Source organism: Bemisia tabaci, chromosome 5 (assembly GCF_918797505.1).
Source record: "Bemisia tabaci chromosome 5, PGI_BMITA_v3".
NCBI classification, from domain to species: domain Eukaryota; kingdom Metazoa; phylum Arthropoda; class Insecta; order Hemiptera; family Aleyrodidae; genus Bemisia; species Bemisia tabaci.
In genome coordinates this window covers 17,915,766-17,935,566 of record NC_092797.1, presented here as the reverse complement: position 1 = coordinate 17,935,566, position 19,801 = coordinate 17,915,766, and the positions used below count along the sequence as shown (strand labels likewise).

At 36.0% G+C, this 19,801-nt stretch overlaps 2 protein-coding genes across 2 annotated transcripts in view; one reads left to right on the top strand and one right to left on the bottom strand.

The window, feature by feature from the left end:
• The first annotated feature begins 1,783 nt into the window (after nucleotides 1-1,783).
• Nucleotides 1,784-10,546, top strand: asrij (OCIA domain-containing protein asrij). Its single transcript, XM_019058819.2, has 6 exons — nucleotides 1,784-2,045; nucleotides 4,731-4,854; nucleotides 5,296-5,482; nucleotides 7,403-7,584; nucleotides 9,286-9,403; nucleotides 9,930-10,546. Exons 1-6 carry the CDS (start codon nucleotides 1,998-2,000, stop codon nucleotides 10,084-10,086), a joined length of 816 nt encoding a protein of 271 aa, XP_018914364.1. The 5' UTR covers nucleotides 1,784-1,997; the 3' UTR covers nucleotides 10,087-10,546.
• Nucleotides 10,547-10,718: 172 nt separating this feature from the next.
• Nucleotides 10,719-19,801, bottom strand: part of Kpc1 (Kip1 ubiquitination-promoting complex subunit 1) — a 35,622-nt gene continuing 26,539 nt past the window's right edge. Inside the window, exons 21-22 of the mRNA XM_019058818.2 lie at nucleotides 16,259-16,436; nucleotides 10,719-13,105 (exon numbers count right to left, since the gene is read on the bottom strand). Coding sequence (XP_018914363.2) covers nucleotides 12,991-13,105; nucleotides 16,259-16,436 — 293 coding nt within the window. The 3' untranslated portion in view covers nucleotides 10,719-12,990. The remainder of the gene's footprint in view (nucleotides 13,106-16,258; nucleotides 16,437-19,801) is intronic.

The following is a 19,801-nucleotide window of genomic DNA, read 5'->3' as shown; positions in this document are numbered from 1 at the left end:
ATGAGAGAAGAAAAACTTTTTCTACGGACAAATAACATTCAAGAATACACGCGTTTTATATTAATTTCATCTCCAGCAGTTGTTATAGGACATACTTATTACAATTTTAGCAGAGACAAATCTTGCACACCTCGATTTCGCAGGGGTAGTATCACAGTTCAAATTATTGAAAAAACGTAGCAATTATCACGGTAGTAGTAGTTGTGAATTTCTAACCGTGGAAAACACGTTAGGTTCACTCCCACAAGTATAACATAAAATTGAGAGACTAACCTGTAATTATTTCGAGTTACTCCCAGAACCGAAGGAAATCATTGGAAAATCCTTCTGTATTAGAACGAACAACCCGCGCAGAGTATGCGGCGCGGGTTATTCGTTGGTTTCGTAAAATCACTACGCACAGCCCGCACCGCATGAGCATCCGCGCGTATGCTCGTTCGCTGTTCGGTGCGCCCGCGCTCGGCAGTGAATACGCACCTTAATTAGATGGCTGAGCCAATCAGAGGTGGTAACCCCAGTGGTCATACTCTCTCAATGGTAGGGTCTGGTCTCTCGTCTCAAATGGTAACCCCTATCTTGTGATACATCATTAGGAAGAACATAATAAACTTAGAATTTTGGCGCAAACTGCAAATCAATAGGTATCTTAATTTTTGACCGAGTTATGTTAGGTCAAAGATCAAATTTGACCTATTTTCAAAAAATCATAACTCCGGTTCAAATTATCGGAAAGGAAAAAACAAAACGGGAAAATTTACCAAATTGTGTCCGCTTTTAAGTAAAAATTGCAGAAATCACCTCGAACTAATTTTAAGGGGGGGGGGGGGGTTCGGACCCCCAAATACGTCAATTCAAAGGTCATTCAATTTTTCCGCAAAAGAAGCCAATTTCCCCTAGATTTGCCTCCACATTATCTCAGTAAGGTCAAAATCAGTTCAACATTACGTTGGCAAGTCCCCAAATTTCGGGAAAAGTTAAAAAAAAAACGAAATTTAAGGTAATTAAATTTGACCGTTTAAATTTTTTTTTTACTTTTCCCGAAATTTGGGGACTTGCCAACGTAATGTTGAACTAATTTTGACCTTACTGAGATAATGTGGAGGCAAATCTAGGAGAAATTGGCTTCTTTTGCGGGAAAATTGAATGACCTTTGAATTGACGTATTTAGGGGTCCGAACCCCCCCCCCCCCCCCCTTAAAATTAGTTCGAGGTGATTTCTGCAATTTTTACTTAAAAGCGGACACAATTTGGTAAATTTTCCCGTTTTGTTTTTTCCTTTCCGATAATTTGAACCGGAGTTATGATTTTTTGAAAATAGGTCAAATTTGATCTTTGACCCATCATAACTCGGTCAAAAATTAAGCTACCTATTGATTTGCAGTTTGCGCCAAAATTCTAAGTTTATTATGTTCTTTCTAATGATGTATCACAAGATAGGGGTTACCATTTGAAAAAAAAAGTCGGGGGCCCCCGCGCCTACCTGAGGGGTTACAAAAATTTTGAACCCCCTAGAAGATGGTCCCCTTAAAGATAGAAACATCCCCAAACTTTCGTTTTCCTACCTCTAACCGTTCAAAAGTTACGAGGGGGGGGGGGGGTTACGGACTTTTGGGACACCCTGTATTTAAGTGGACCCGACCTGAGAACTGAGAAGAGAACCATAGAGTGGACTCCTTCGATCAGCCGAGACCGCAACCCGCACGACCAAGGGTATGACATAACAACTGTCAACATACTTATAGTTGGACTTCTGGCATAGAATCAGACTAACGTCTATTTATTCTATGCTTCTGGACAAGGACTCTAACCTCTAAATTTCCGATCATGAATTCATGATTTTCACTCTGTCAATTGTATTATCTTTTCATGAACAATGCTAGGAAATTTTAGATTTTCTAAATATTCAATCTCTCAAGCTTCTTTATGTGTTCTTGTTGTGTAAATTTTTTTTCGATTCAGCCTTAAAAACATAGAACCTACGACTGAGAAACATCAGAATGTCTACCCCAAGAAATGAGAATGCTTTGACTCCAAATGAGTTTGTTGTAAGTTGACATTTTTTGTACCTATGTTCTTCCCATCACCCATTGCTCTATTTTTTTTCTCTTCAATTTGATCAGCAAGTAAAGGAAATATTATAAAGCCTCGCTGATAAAATTCCAGCCATACTGACGTCACTAACCAGGAGAGACTTACAAGCAAGTTATAATGTTATGATGAGGAAAGGAAAATTTTTTAAAGCTATTTACGTCTAATTTTCTACCACATCCTTTGCTTCCTTCTGATTACAACAGGGAGATGACCTTATTCTGCAAAAAATGTTGAATGACCATTCAGTGGTATTCATTCTACAAAAAGGTGATTTCACAATAAAGGGATTAGTAGTATCTTCAGTTTACTTTTTAGTGTCTTCAAAGGTATAGAAGTATTTTATTTGAAGGAGTTATAACTCTTGTTCAAAATGTTTTAAAGTTGTGACCCTTCATTGATTCCTGCAAAAAATGCGAGAGATTATCGTTGAGAAATTATCGTTACGAAGACTCTCAGACCATAAAATGTTCTGTTGGTTATGCGTAACTAACTTCCCGCTTTATGGTCTAAAAGTCTTAATGATGATAATGTCTCATTATTTTCCATGAATCTTATGCAAGTGCACAAATTAGACAATTCCCAATGACAATTATTTGGCAATTATGTTCTTTTTCAATTAGTTTGTCTTACTGCCTTGAAAATACCCGATAATGAAAGTGGCAACACCACTATTCCTGTTATCATGAATTCACCCAGAAAAAGACTTATTTATGAGGATTTGATTACTTCAACCATCTCTTGAGTTTCATGATACTAAAAGCTCGTCAAAATGTGGTGTCAAAAAGTGCTGGTCTTGTCAAAGCTTGCGATGGGTCAATTGTGTCCGGCATCTCCAATCACAGCCAGGAAAGAAACGAGCACTTTTAAAAAAAGACAGGGATTTACCCTTTATTCAAGAGCAGTTAGGTTTGATCATACAAAAGTTAAGAACCTAGCTCTCCCTCTTTCATTCCATTCCTTTTTTCTGCTCTTTCAGCACAGTACTATCCCTGCTCAAGACTTATAAGGCTCATTTTACTTTATACAATGACCTATTTGTCCTCCGATTAAAAGTATTTAGGAATTCTTCCAAAGTATGACAATTCACTAATAAGTAATCAATCAAATGCCTGGCTTATGAGTCAGTTATTTAATTTTCCTGCTAAGTAATCTGATAGTCAATTTATCAACTTCAATTCGCATTTAACTTTGCATTAACTCACATAAATCTTTTGTCTTAATGCTTACTATGCAGATCACTCAGTTACCCACCGAAGTAGTATTCGAAAGAAAATATTTCAGTCTCTCTCCTTTATTCGTTGATAGGGTCGAGTATAAGTAAAGGAGCTGAGTTTACTTCGCTGCCTCTGCCTGCACTTTTCATAACCTTATTTCTCTACTTGTTCACCTCTACTCAACGTTAATTTGATATCCTGTCTTCCTGTCTAACACTTTTCTAAACAAAGCTATGGTAAATGCCAAAGAGATTTGAAGCAAATCTGGTCATACTTCTCTCCAAATGAATTTTAATCTCATCAGCAGGAAGTTCTAAGCATTACAGTGTATTGTAGCGACACATAATTGTACATATATAATTTGACTGAGAAACACTTTAAAATAGCTCCAAAAGTATATTCTGAGTGAATATCACGCATCATTTTTTCTTTCAATTTGAGTTATCCACTTGAGACGTACTTCGAAAGCTTTTTCATGATGTTTTTTGACCAAAATCCAAGTACAAATACCTGATGTGTATTGAAATAATGTGGTGTTCGACAATTCTTAAGAAATGTCTTCAAACCCAGGAATTATGAATTGATCGTTCAACTACCTATCGAATCATTCTCTAAACCACTGAGGAACCACCCAATATGAATAGTTTTACCCGCCATATCTATACTATAAGCTCCGAGACCTCCTAATTTTGCGTAACTGGTAACGCTTTGTTCCAGCGTTCTACCGGGCCGATTTCCATGATTTTTGCGCAAATCGACAGGTAATAGGCCCTAGATGAGCCCGCTCTAATCAGATTTTGGAAAAAGGACCCAGGTTTTTTTAAAATCACGTTATTAATGTGAGTGAATTTACAGAATGCTCCGGGACTGCTACCGCTATGCGCGGAAGGATGCGCAGTGGTCGAGGAGGTTGTGCAGTGGATGTGTAGCCTGCGCATCAGCTCTGCTTATCAATACAAGATTCGCGCCACTTGCATCAAGATGAGCAGTGGCCGAGTCGTCTAAGACGTCGGGAGCGTCCACAGTGATCAAGGTGTGGGTTCGATCCCCGACTCCTGATTTAATTAATTATTACCTGATTAAAATTATTCGTTGTTTTACTGCAAAATTTCATCAAGCAGTCATTCCAAAACGCGTCATTTTGACTTCAAATACATTTTTTTCTCCTTTATTCATCAAAATCAAAAATTATTTCATTCTAAAAGTAAATTATACCTCATATCGTAATTTTTTAGGGGAAAAATAAAACTAACACTGATAGAGGGTAAAAATATGGCCGCGAAGCGGCCCATTGATGGCGCGGAGCGCCTTCAGGGGGTTGGGTCGCGTAGCCCCCTAGTTCCTCTCTATTTCTTAATGAGGTTTTGTATTGTTTAAATCAAGTTTTTTGTACTTCTTACTTAGTATTTTCTCTTTATTTGGTAGAATTACAAATTCTCACGGGAAGAATTAAAAGCTATAGAAGAGTGCGATCATGAAAGTTTTATACAGAGAAGCTTACCCCTTGGTACCATGGCCTCTGCAGGAATGTGGTATGCTGTCAACACAGGTTAGTCTTTCCAAATGCCATATATTGGTATCACCATTGAAGAGAATTGTGTATCATATTAGTCACTCAGACAAACATAATAATACATAAATCATGAATAATAATTGAAATAGACTCTTATTCATTTTATCTAATTCTTATTCATGACTCCCTTCATATTTTAAGAGAGGAAAAAAGGAAAGAGGAGCTAGAAATGCTATTTATGTACATGCGAGGCTAAATCTATTGAGAATCGCACTAAAAGGTACACAAAGAAAATTCTCTAAAGTAAAGTTTGGCTGCCAGCTGTTTGCAGTGGTGCAAGCGCATAACAAACTGTTGCCAACAGCTCGAGCATTTGTGATCTTTATTCTTATTATTTGTACCCCTGCTTTTATCATAAACCTACTTTATTAATTCTGTAGTTTCAGTTCATCCAATTAAATCATTTTAATCCAACAGGTTTGATGAAAGGTAGTCCCAGGTTTGGGGCTTTTCCCAACATGCTGATCGCTGGTTTTGTGGGATATTTTATTGGCAAAGTCTCCTATCGACAAAAATGCATTGAAAAATTCATGCAAATACCAGACAGTAAAATAGGACAAATGCTGAGGGAAAATCAAGGGAAATCCAAAGGTGCCTTTGGAGAGTAAGTCACTGCATTTGTCAATTAGTTCTTATTTTTTTCCAAAGCAATAACTCTTTCGTTACAGAAATTCAACAGTGGTGACAAATATGGATCTGTTTCCTGGTACAATGCATAATTTTGCTTGCTTGAAGCATTTGTTTTTTCATTTACATTTAAAAAAAAAAAAAAAAAAAAAAAAAAAAAAAAATGTGGAGATGTAGGTAAATCAATTCCTTGATTGAAGAATAAATACATCTAATAATTGATTTCCACATACTCAGAATTATGGAGATGGTTTTTTTGAGGAAAAAGTTGATTTTAGTAAATCTATTAGATTTTTCAACAACAAAAAAATGTTCCTCTCTCAAATGGATGTCATCAGTTGTTCATAGCGAAAAAGTGAAATCTCCGATATTACAACAATGCAACAGTTATAACAATGTCAAGTAATTTAACAAAAATTGTTTTCTTTTAATAGGCTATCTATTTTAACTGTCCACCTTTTTGAAAAATTGATTCCTATTTTAATTTCATCCCAAAAATCTTCTCTAATCATTTATTTAGAAAAATTAATGTCTAAAATTAATTAATTTAAAATTACCAATCATAATCTAAGTCTGTCCATTGGGGACCTTTCCCTAAAAATAAACCTACAATACTGTCTCACTCCATATAGGTGAGTAGATCTTAACATCGTCACCTTCCGACCAAAGTATCACAAGCGCCACTAGCCACTATGCCAACTTTTCAGGAGACACCGGATTTGCGACCGCCTCAGAGTTTCGGCTTGAAACTTGGAATACGATCCAATACAACTTCTTACCTTGAATTTCAATAAAATTTCTTTAAAGAAACATTTTTTTCTTTGAAAATTTGTGCTTATGATACTGCATTCTCGGGGCGTTCTGAGAACCCCTAGTGCTTGTGATACGGAAGCTCATCAAATAAAGGAACTTTTTCCATTTTTATTTATTTTTAATCCAAAGCAAACTATCATTTTAATATGTAAATGCATCTTATGAATTCAAAACCATCCAAAACTCAATTTCGATAAAAATAGCGCTTGTGTTACTCCGACCGACAAGTGTCAAATCTCTCAAATTGCTCCAGGTCGTTCCAAGTGTCATTGAAATTGAAATCGTAAAAACTATCCCTAAGATGAGTGATTACCCAACTTGGCACTTGTGATACAGAAATTCATCAACCTCAACCAAGTATTCTCCATATTTATTTATGTTTATTCTGAAAATGAATCTAAGGTTCAAAATAATGAGATGCATTTACTTACATACGATAATAGTTTAGCTTCACGTCATTCCAAAGGCTGCTTTAGCTAAAATTGCAAACAATCAGAAAGGTGGGCGGTTGCTGAACTTGGCGCTCTTGATACTTATCTCCCAAATGGCGCTTGTGATACGAAAGTACATCAATTTTAGTCGATTTTTATTCATATTTGTACATTTTTTCTCTAAAAAAAAACATTATTTTCGTATGTAAATGCATCTCGTAATCTCTATACTATTCATAACACTATTTCGGTAAAATTGGCACTTGTGATACTTTGGCCGGAAAGTTACGACATGTCCTCACGAATTCCACAAGTCACCATCGACTGGACATCATTTGCTGAAGATCAAGATCGCCATTACAATCCCAGTGGATTATAGAAAAGATCTATTAAAACTACAATCCATGAGTACTCCAATAATAGCGTAAACAACACAGTTATTTTTTATCAGATCACAATTACCTAATTCATGACTGAAGCATAACATTGATCTAGGAAACATTATTTTTAAATAATTTTCTTCTCAAATTACAAGGGCTCATGATGGTTTTGGGAAATCCAGTTCTTTTATCATCTTGTTTTGTTTTAGTCCTCACATAGAGGAATGCCTATGAAGTATGAGTTCTACTAATGTTCCGTCTTTCCTTGCTCAGCTTTGATCCAGGGTTTGGGTCAGGGTTCGGCTCTTTCCCTAGCACAGCTTCCAGTGGACCTGGAGCCAGTGAACGAGGCAATGATGGTTTTAGTGATATATCTCCAAGGACTTATGCAGACCTAGACATAGATCGTCCCTTAACAAATTTCGATGATTCATTTTCTTCAAATAATTTTAACAGTAAGTTAATTTATATCCTTTCGTTGACTTTTTTTCCTCTCACCTACTGTATTTGCTCTGCTTGCAAAGCTCCTAATTACCTTCTTTTCGCATCTGTTATTCTTTGGGTGAAATCGGTAATATAATTTTTTCCTTTTGATTTCAAACATGAACTGTTCTGATTCCTTGAGTAGTGGCCAGATGTACCATTGTAGTACTAGCTGGCTTGTAAATGCGTCAAAGTGCATTTTCAAAACAGAACACAGGGGTTGTAAGCAAAATATTGAATCTCCTAGAGCTCCATATCCTTGCTTTGGAGTGAATTCCATCATGTATGAAAAATTGGTCTCAGTAAGATTACAAGTCCTTGGTTAAATGAAAGGACCACATTTTTAATAAAATAATTTTAATTTTTTTACATTTTAATTCAATATAGTAAGATTTAATAAGTAGAAAAACCCCTCTTTTGACGCCTCATTCAAAAGAGCTTAACAAAAAAAAAAAGTTTTCGAGCTCTCCTGAAGTCATTATCTCAAACCATTTTAAGATGACGGCCAGTTAAAATTCAAAGTGGCTGAAAATTGGCACCGATTTTTTTGCCAATGGATTTGCCTGAAACTCGGTATCTTGAAATATTTTGGCATGACAATGAAGACTTTGATGTCAGATTTTTTTTAAAAAAAAAATCTATATTTGACCATTTAACTTTTAACAAACTGCCTTTTAGGAACGGTTCAAGATGGCTTTGGATTTGCGCAAATTCTTTCTCTTTTTTTTTGTTCTTTCGTACGAAGTATTGCGAAAGAGATCTTTCCACTTGAAAACAGAAGTTAGGGTCCATCCGTCTCCAAGGGGCCCCCTCTGAAAATTTTAGGGGGGCCAAAGAGTAGCTCTCCTTGCCCAAGGAACAGCCTCCAAGTTTCAAATCTTTAGAGCCCGTTTTAGATCACTTTTCCTCTTTCACAGTCTGGAACGGGATCTACCTCAATTAGGTAAAAAGTTTAAGGGGATGGAAGGGACTGCATGTTGGATAACCTTGTACCTATGTTATATATCGATGGTGAAACTCCCAAACCATGTACCTTGTTTGTGGCGTTGTAAAGTCTCTGCTCCTATTTTATTTTTTCTATTGAGAACAGATCAACATTACACCTTGAAGTTTTTTTCAGAATTTTCCTCGCACAGAAAGGAGGAATCGTGTAAGTTTTTAAGAATTGACATTGAGTCGCTTTCCATTTAAAAAATTGAAGTATAACAGGAAGTCTGCAGCGTCACAAACGGAAATACGTGGTTTAGGAGTTTCACCATCAATGTCTCTTAATTTTTTACCAGAAATCCTTCGATCTTATGAGAGTCAAAAATTAGCTTTTATAGATACACTGAAGGATCCGAAATTGCTACCCCTGCTTCAAAGAATCCTCAGAGGAAATACTTTATTCTGAATTTCAACAATATTTGATAACTTTGTAAATAGTATCTGTATTACTTAGCAATGTATCCCAACACTTCTAGCACCTGTTCATGATGTGTGAAAAGTCTGTTAGGACTGTTCTGGTATGCTCTCCATTTCGATTTCATTGTTTTCAAATTTCTTGGTAACAAATTGATGAACAAAATATTTACAAATCTGAATTGCATTAAATTAATTGCAATTTAACTTCTCTCATGTATGAATTTTCAATTTTTTTATGATATCAATCTGTTTTTACTTTTTCTGTGTAGGCTCTATCATCGAAGATAATCTGCCTGCCACACCACCTTCTGCAATGTACTCTTATGATGAATTAAGAAGGAAGAACAGAGAAGAGTATGAACAGAGTAGAATCAAACCTTATCCCAGGTATGTTCTTTTCAGGCTTCCCTTTTGTGCTTCAATGTTTGCTCTCTTTTGCTTATACTATAGTATACAGTGCTTACTGCCGTAGTTGTATAGATTTTCACAGCTCCAGGTTTTTTTCTTCTTTTTTTCTCTCTAATTGGCTGTTGACTAATATATTACAATTGAGTGATTGAATCATGCATCTGTTTGTATCTCTCTATTAAATATACCCATTTTTGGTTGATTATTCTAGTCCACCAAGCAGCAGAAACATTATCGACAGAAAATATCAGGGGTGTTATTTGGATGGTGACATTTTTCCTGATATACAGTTGGCTTGATTTAATTTTGGTCAGGTGTGCAGTATGGTCAGAAAAAATGATTAATGAAATTCAAGCTATGAAAGTGGGGCGCAAGAAAGAGTGCCACTTACCCAATGGACGTCGTTAAATTTTGTTTTTTTAAGGTAAAGTTTTCAGGAAAAATACTGTCATCTCTTTTCAAGTGTATGCGCTGAACTCTATTTCAGCTTCATTTACTTTTTCAGGCGTGTGCAGCCATCATCAGCAGCACCAAGTCAAAGTCCAGATCCGCCCCCAGAAAGTCCCAGAATTTGGGATCAAGAACCCCCACCAAGAAGCTCAGCCAATCCATCCCAATCATGGAGACAGAAAAATGCTTATGGGGATGTTTGGGAGAAGTAGAAGATTTTTTTATTTTAGCTGTTTTTAAAGTTATCCATGAAATCTTACGATTAGATACAGAAAATGCTGCCAGCTGGCACTTAAAGTCAATCAAAGTTTATTTATCTTTTTTATTTATATTTATTTATTTACTTTAAATGAGTTCCATAGAACAATAAGTTATCCCCCTCAAAATCAATAAAATGACATTGCTGCTTTATCTAGAGTAAGATTTAAGCAGTTTTTATCATTTTTCCTCATTGTGAAGATTGCATCCAAGAAACTGTTTTAATGCTGTTTTTTAGCTTTACTTTTAGTTTCATTTTTCTCATGTGTGTGTATCCTTTCCCTAATTTTTATACCATTCTATCATTGGCAATTTCTTATTACTTACTAAAGAGGTTCCTAATAATCTATATGGAGGCGACTTTTCAGTGGATCAATTTTTTGTTGATAAAAATAAATAACTGTTGAAATTGTTTTTTCTATCTCTCTCCATTTTGTGACTAAAATTAAAATTATTTACTGTTGCGTCTAGCAAGCCGATCCTTAGCTTCTATCTCAAAGTTGTCAGCAATTTTGCAGATTTTAACGGATCTCTGTTATGATTCACGGAAAAAACCAAGATGTAAATATCTACTGAAATCCCACTTGTGCAGAGAGGTCATTTATTTGTTTTAGGCAAGAACTAGAGTTACTAACAAGTAATTTATTTGAAAGATTGACAAAACAGAAAATAAAAATACATTAAGAAGAGCAATTATTAAATCAAATTAAATAACAAAAACAGATAGAGGATTCAACCCATAATTTGACAGCATAGATTACACAAGTAAAAAATATACATTTTGTATGTACGCTCAGATGAGGATCAAAAAAACCAAGAACAATATAAGGAACATAAATAGAAAATTTTGCTAAGTCATAGTATTGGAAACATCAACAAAGGTCATTCCACAATCAAATACTTGTCAATATGCTTCTCATGTGGAATCCAGAACTTGCAGGATACAGGAAAATCAATCCTAACAGTGCTGCGGTTATAACGTTGTTGCAACTTCAGAAGAAAATATTTAACATGAGTGTGTCTGAAGACAGAATGTTGCAAATGACAACACTCACAAATTTATATCCCCCCTCTGTCTTGTAAATATGGTTGGGCTTATGTTTTACCAGCACAAAACTGGATCACATGAAGGATAAAAGTTTAGCTAGATCCTTACTAAACATAAAATACGCTACATTTTAAACTCAAATTATTCATAATGAGAAAATGAGTATTTAGCACTCACCATGCTCTGTGAAAATAGGACCTCTAAAATTCAGTAGAATTTTGACTCAGGTCCAAACTCTCCTAACTTTAACAAGCACCGAATAAACAAAAGTATTAGGTAAGAAATCTGCCTAAGCTTGGAAAAAAGTTCAAGTCTGTATTTTAAGAACTGAATATTAAACATGACAACACTCGGAGCCTTTTTTCCTCTAAAAATATGAAGAGTTTTAGAAACGCCTGATTGATGCAGGAACAATAAGTTGCATGTGAACCTTGATAAAAATAGAAAACTAGTTTCCAATAAAAAATATGTTTTATTTCAGGTAACCTTAAAAAAAAATATTTTAGAACTTATGAACCCATTTTGCTGCCACCTTTCCAAAATAGGCAGGTAGACCATGTATGTGTGAAAATTTCTGGACTTTTAGAGGGACAGTGACCCTAAAAAATACAAGTTTTAAAATTGATTTTGAGAATTTTCTGTGCACACAAGGCAGTTGGAAGGCCCAATTCGAAGTCACGCTGAGATGTATAATCCGTCCCAAATAAGATGATCATAATTTAAGGTGATTCATCAAACTCTCTGATGTGGCCATACTGGCGTGCGACATATCGCATCAATTGGGTCAAAAATCTTGGCAGATTTTGAATTTTTAGCCACCAAAAAGACGATAGCTCCGGCGCATGAGCCTAGAGAATCATTTTAACCAAAAAACTGACAAAAGTCAGAGGCAGAATCCTGTTTGGAAAAAAACCTTGCATTCGATACAGAAATCGATAACTCTGTATCGGATGCAAGGATTTTTTCCAAATAGGCCAAATTTGGTGCCTACTGGCTGAAATGTGTGTTGGATGCTTATTTCCTTGTGTTTCCTGCACTGCTAACTTTCATTTCAAGCGTTTTAAACTACCTAGAGTTTTTCTGCATGAATCAATATTTATCTTCCAACTTTTACCACTGAGTCATTAATTGGTGCAAAAGTTCCATTGAATACATTAATTGGTTTTGTGTGTTGGAAAATAAAGGAATTAATTAATGTTAAAACCCGATATGCCCATTCTCTGATGAGTCCTGAAGTTCATAAATGAGGCCTTGGATGTGACAATGGCGGATGTGAAAAATTACCTTTTAGAAACACTTTTAAAAAACTGTTTTGTTCACACAAAAATTTAATACGTTTGGCCCTGGCATAATGTACAGATCTCGAAGATCACATCTCAAGTATTTTCTCAAAATTTTCTCGATGCCAAAACAGTTTTTTTAATGTGTTTCGAAAAGGTAATTTTTCACATCCGCCATTGTTACAGATAAGTCCTTAAATATACATAGCCATAGGTACAAGAAACGACCGTGTAAAGTTTTAAGATCGATTGATTCCAAACAGTTGAGGTTATTCGAGACAAGAAAGGCAGCAAACAATTTATGGGGAGAATATCTGAAATACAAGGAATGAGAAGAAAATTTAAATTAGAAGTATTAAGGTAGAAATTCCATCTCAGTTGACAAGACAAAGAATTTTATCTTTAAGTTAAAATACAAATTTAACACTTGACTGGACAGATAAAAAAAAAAAAAAAAAAAAAAAACTTGTATTCTAATAATTAGGTGGGCATATGCATCAATCGAAATGGAAAAAGAGGGAAGCAAAGTCTCACTCATTAACTGTGGAATGGAGGATTTCATTATCAGCGCCAAGCACATCGGTAATGGTTGATTTGCAAAAAAAGCAATCTTTGGAGTTCATTAAATGATGTAATATACACGATCTGCAACAGAAAATTACAATTATTGTTATTAAATTTTAGCTTACATCAAATGTGATTGATTTTACTGAAATTTCATAAATAGTTCAAAAAATAAAAAAAATTACAGTAAAACTGCAAAAAATACAACGTAACACAACAAACGTAATGATTGGAATGTCTCAAAATCTATGCTGATAAATTTATTTTTTAAAAGGAGACTAAACCAACATCATCCCTGGAAAAGTTTGAGAAGATTCTTGAACTTGATTTCTTCACTAAAGATGGGTCTGTGACACAATATGACGCATCTTGCGGTACAGGGAGCAAATGCCATTATGCTGATGAGCCCCACAACAATGATATTCTTTCGTAATCCAGGACTCAACAGCAAAATGAACTTTGCTCTCTTTTTTTCAAGACGCTTCATATTTTGCTTCTTGTATTGAAAGAGGATTGGTCCCTAATTACAAAAATTTTTGACCAGTAGAAACCTTGAAAAAAAAACACAAAACAATCCTCAGATTAAAATCATTGGATAGAAACCTGGAACGCAACCCCTGAGAAAGACAGATGGCTTAAGCAACTCATCACTGATCCTGAGAGCTGGCTCACTAGAGAACACGGAGAACCAAATTTATTCATTACACAAGCACTCACAGGTCACGGAGTCTTCGATGGTTTTCTCCACCGTATCGGCGTTTCTACCACCGACTCTTGCCCCTACTGCCCAGGGATCTTTGACTCCCCTGAGCACACTCTTTTCAATTGTTCTCAATTCTCAAAGGGAACGGAATGGAACTGGAATTGGACGGGAATTGGAGGACAAGATGGGCGAACGTTTCACCGTAAACTCATTCCAGAAGCTAATCACCTGCTTCAAAGAGAACTGGTCATCGATTGGAAATTTCCTCAAATCAACCTTGACTGCTAAGAGGAAAACACTCGACGAAGCCACCCTTTCCGATGTATGCCAACCGGAAATTCCCGGAGCCGCAAATGGATCCTGAATCTTCCTTTCTTTAACGGAAGTCCAGCCTTTCAGTATCTAGCCTCCTATCTTTGTTCTTTTTTTCTTTTTGAGGCTTTTGTCCTTTTGTCTTTCCCTTCTTTTTTAAATTTACCTTTCTTTCATTCATTGTATGAATTAGAATTTTTGTACCGATTCTTTTTAAAGCGGCAAATAAACAAAAAAAAACAAAAAAAAAGATTAAAATCATTATCATCATCTTTGAATCATGGACTTTGTAAGTTCATTACTAGATGGTCTTATCTTGAAGTCTTGGTTTCTGCAGGGTTTCCACATTTCTTAATTTTCCATTTCTCTGACTTCCTTTGCTTTTCCGTGACTCCACAATTTTCGAATATTTTTGCTTTCCCTGACCATTAATATAAACTACAATCCAGAATTTTTTCTTTCAATTATACTCCTCAGCCGACACGCTACTGACTAAATTTCCGGGTTTTCCTTGGGAATTCTTTGACTTTTCAAGGTCACCGTAACTTCCCTGACTTTCCAGGGTATCGCGAACAACAGGAACCTGGATTTCTTCTGGATCTGACCGAGGTGTTATTTTAGTGGAATTTGCGAACCTACCTTTAAATTTTATATCAAGACCATTGATGAGCTATCAGAAAATAAAAAGAAGAATGGCAAAAGTGAAATCCTTGAGCCTTGTAATAAGAATTTAAAGCTGGAGCAAGTTACATACGATGGAAAACTGATCTCCGAAAAGACTGAAGTCTAAGGGTGAGAACAATTAAGAGCATAACGAATTATCTTAGGCAGCCACAGGTAAGCCACACGAATTTCTTAATCATTAAATTATAACATACTGGTAGTAGCACTTATTTAACTTGATAGGTGGGTATGTAGCCAAAAAGCTAAATAATGTGCAAGAATTAACTCACATAAAAACTGTTTTATTCAATTATAATTGTAGCCAATCAAGCTTTTCCGTACAATGGACCACTAGACAAGGTACGAATTTCAGCATTCTGATACATGTTTCTTAACCAAAATTTCACGTAAAACACGATACGCACAACGAAAATTACCGAAATTAACTCCTTACGAAGATATTTAATGATTCTTGATGCGTGAATTGAAACCACCCGCTCATGAAAACTCAATGCTCTACGTGATTCACATCGCGCGCTAAACGTTATCATGAACGTCTCAGCGATATAAAAATCTGGCAACCTCAGTCCTGACGCTTTGGCTCAGCTACAGCAAGTTGCTTATAGTTTGAACAACACATGGTGGGAAATGAACATTGCTCGATATAGAAGCTTGCTGAAACCATTGTAGTGCGCGATTTGACTCACGTAGAGTTTTGAGTTTCTTGTGAGCGGGCAGTTCAAATTCCTCGTGACCAATGTGAAATGAAAAGGTTAATATCTTCGTTAGGATTTGGTTTCAGTAATTTTCGTTGTGTGAATCGTGTTCTACATGAAACTTTGGTTAAGAAACATGTATTAGTATGCTTAAATTTGTACCCTGTCTACTGGTCCATTGCCATCGTCAAGACCTTTAGAGTCAGAACACTATATTTTAAAACCATTTTTCCATTAATAATATCAACTTAGGTAGGCAATTTGTTGACTAGGTGGGCAATTAGTTGACTAGGTAGGAATGTAAAAATAGATAAGATGTTTCAAGGATTAATCACAGAGTTCAGCACATCTTTCATCTTTTCATCTGGTTTGTTGCCAAATCTATTTCTGTTTGCACATTCAATAAATTACAATTTTTGTTGACTGCCTTAACAATTTCAAACTTCTATAGAGCTGAAACAATGTATTAGTTCCACTTTAGAGCTCCAACCCTGCCACATTGTTAGCATTAAAGCAGCTTAAAGTTACAGCCAGTCAAAAGCGACAGGCAAAAACCATTATCAAAGTATGTCAGATCTAAGGTTTTGCAGAGGGCTGTTTCTTGCTATTGGAACAGTGAACCTTCACCATGATAAAAATGTCTGATCCTTATGATAGCCCTGCTATCGATCAAAATAAAAGGCAGTCCCCAAATAATCAAGATCAGAGTATCTGGTCAAAAAGCATTCAAACGGATGAGTTCATCGATTTGTAAGTCTGTTTTCACAGTTAACAGTTTCTCATGAGAGGAAATAAATGATGTTTTACAAAGACAGGCAAAAATAGAGGATGAACTATTACCTGCAAGACTTGTGATCACAAGGTTTAAAAGTCGCTGAGATTGGATAGGCATAACAAATCGGACACATGTCTTCATCATCAATTTCTTTTGAAACCGACATTTTTTGTAAACAATGAGAAAGAAAATGAATCATTTGTTGAACTTTCTTGATTTCTTCTGGAGTAATGTCATCAGGATCTAAAATAAAAAAACAAAATATACCTTAACATCTGATATGTAGTGAGAATCCTATTTTTTTCTTTCTTTTCCAACTTTGGAAGAGAGAGCACTTCTATAGGTATTACAACTGAAAGGCCACTGGCCAAAGTCAGTGATTCAATATTACACTTGTTGAATCAGTAAAATTTTGACAACCATCAACTATGGGTTCAGTAAAAATTTAATATGTATTGGAGCATATTAAAAAAAAAAAAAAAAAAAAAAAAAAAAAAAAAAAAAAGAGGACAAGAGAAATAGATGAAAAACTAAAATTTGAGTGAAAAAGAAATTAATTGATATTAGGAAACGACCTGACAATAGTTGACTTACTTCTAACCACGAACTTTTTAGCAGGTAAATCTGTCATTACCAAGATTATTACGAGATCTGTTAGATTAGAAACTGGATTTTGGTCATAACTAGCCCACAATGCGTCCGAATTAGGTTTTCTTGAACTTTCCTGATAGCTGATAACATACTGAAGAACGCTACGTTCACAAATTTTGTTGATTTTGATCAGTGTTTATTCTGTATCATCTTGAATACGAGTAAGTTAGGTGCGTTCTGCGATGTTCATCATGCAATCACTGATAGAGCAAATATTTAACATTAAATTTTGTTTTAAACTCCGTATACATGTACCGAAACTTTTGGTATGCTAAGTAAAGTTTACCAAGATCATTGTATGAGTTGTTCTCACTGTTTTGAGTGGGTTAAACGCTTCAAAACTGGACAAGAGGTCGTTGAAGATGAGGAGCATGGGAATCGACCATCAACGGCAACTAACATTTGAAAGAAGTGCGGGCTAAAGTGCTCGAAAATGGTCGTTTCGAGCTTGCTGAACAGTGCAATATTTCTGAAGGCTCTGTACATACAATGTTGATAGAATATATAGATATGCATCGAGTTTCAGGTACAGTTGCCCCTTGATTGTTGTCCGTTGAACAAAAATCCAACCAAATGTCAATTTCCCTTTTGCTGCTTGAACGTTCTAACAATGATCCTACATTTTCGGATAGAATAATTTTCGGTGACAATACTTGAGTGTACGGCTACGATATGGAGGCGAAACTCCAGTGGCGTGCGGTGGGTTCAGTGACAGGGCAAGCTCTAGCGTTCGCCATCCGGGGGGGGGGGGGGGGGGTAGGTTAACGTAGCCTCTTTCCCTTCCCCCTCCCCCTAGCCTCCCTAGAAAATTCTTAAAATTTTACTCTATTTGCTCTATTTTTCGGATGAAATCTGATGGAACGTAACGTCTTGAAAAACTGTATTTTTATTTTTTTCTCTCTTACTTATTTATGATTTCGTTTACTCAACTTGTCTCGAATGTTATTGAGCATTGGAGGACGGCTCCTTACTCATAACTCCTAATTTTGCCACTTATTTGAGGTATTGTAGTCTTTATTCTACAGCATTTAGAATTTTTTGAGTTACTTAAATTTCCCAAAAAAAGGCTTTCTGCATTTAAAACATGATTGAGAATTGTCTAATTCATCACCAATTAGATCCAAGTGAGCGAATTTTTATAGAATATAAAGGCATTTGCTCCGGAGGAGCAATTACAACCGCGACGGAAAGAGGGAACAAGATAGCGCATCGGAGGCAGAAGCAGCGCGCTGCGGTGACGGGCCAAGAGGTGGCCAAGAGAAGCGAGCTGCGATCGCGCAGCGAAGAGCTCGGACTCGGAACGTACCGCTCTACCCGCCCGCCTTGATTCCGCCGCCGAGCAGTGGCGCTCCGCTCAGCTGATCGCAAGCGATTCTCCAGCGCATGAGTTGGCCCGTGTTCAGGCCGCGCAGCGCGCTGCGCCACCTCCATCCGCTCTTCTGCTTTCCTACTTTGGTGGCTCTATACGTATTTCTGTCTCCCTCTCTTTCTGTTTTTAATGCAATTTACTCACTGAATGTTTTTAATGCAATTTACTCACTGAACGCATTTAATAAATTATATTTTCTAAAATGTAAAACATTTAATAGGTGTAATTTTCTTCTTTCTTTAGAAATCTTTGGGCAAGCAGTGCTTGCCTTGCTTATCCGGACCGCACGCCACTGCGAAACTCCAATCATCTTTGTGGGTTGAAAAATGTAGTGCAAGACCGAAAAAAGAGAGGCGAGTTCGGTCAAACATAAAAATTGCAGAATACCCATGAGGTTGCCTTACTTCAAGCCACATACCAACAAAGCTTATTAGGATTTTTCAAATTTGTGAAGGTAGCGTTCTCAAGTATATTTCCAGCTATCAGGAAAAATCAAGAAAACCTAATTCGGACCTATTGTGGGCTAGTTATGACCGAAATCCGGTTTCTAATCAAACAGACCTCGTATTGGCATTTTCATCAGATTCTGAATTTCATTAAATGAAAATGTGAACATATTGTAATTGGATACCGGCATTGTCATTGTAAAATGCCCTGAAAAAGAAGCAGAAATGACCGATTCTTCAAAACTTTTGGAAAGAATCAAGTTATTTTATTCCTGAACATTGAGTCCATGGAAAAAGACTTATCGCCGGTGAAAGTCGGCAATCACATAACTCGTTTGCGGTGTCTGAAAATCTCCGCCTCTACGTCATTTTCTTAAAGGAGAACAAATTGACATTATTGCTTGAAGTTTTTGCAGAATTTTCTTCGCATTGAGAAGAAAAATCATGACAGTTTGAAAGAATTGCCGTTAAGTATTTTTGCCATTTAAAAAATAAAGTATGACAGGAAGTCTACAACGTCGCAAACCGAGTTATGTGATTGCCGACTTGCACCGTCGTTATGTCCTTTTTTGGGTGACTACAAATATAGCCGCCCATCATGAAATGGTAGGAAAATAAGGAAGCAGTTAAGGATGCAGCTACAGTATAGTAATGAGGAGCATCTCAAGGGCGAAGTAATGTAATATGTATGCGGTTCTGCCTCTGATATTCTAACTTTTACATTCTTTTTTTGCCTTTTAGTTCCCTCTCTAATCTCGAATTAATGTTTTAATATAGGTACATATTTACATTGAGAAAATCTTGATGCATGTAAACTCATGAATTTTCTATACCTCATAACTTTATAATTTTCTTGGAGCAATGTCTCTCTCTTACTCCAAGAAATGACGCAAAACATGCACTGTTTTTCTCTTAAACAATCCGAACCCTGAATAACTATCCCAAAATCAAGTTATAACTTGCATATTTTAACTTGATATTCCAACAAAAATTTCTTAGAGATCACACCTTACACAAGATTAGTTTTACATCAAAGGACAGTTTTCTTAAAAACAAGAATTTTCACACCCGCTTTTTCAACTATTGATTGTTGTCAACATGATCTTCTCCCACACTGAAAAGAAAGTTTCCAGAGAGAATAA

What these genes read in the sequence shown, in the direction of transcription:
- asrij (XM_019058819.2), top strand. Translation starts at nt 1,998, where the DNA reads ATGTCTACCCCAAGAAATGAGAATGCTTTGACTCCAAATGAGTTTGTT. An exon ending in TGACTCCAAATGAGTTTGTT is followed by an intron (nt 2,046 to 4,730) that starts GTAAGTTGACAT and finishes TTTATTTGGTAG; the next exon opens with AATTACAAATTCTCACGGGA. An exon ending in TTCTTCAAATAATTTTAACA is followed by an intron (nt 7,585 to 9,285) that starts GTAAGTTAATTT and finishes TTTTCTGTGTAG; the next exon opens with GCTCTATCATCGAAGATAAT.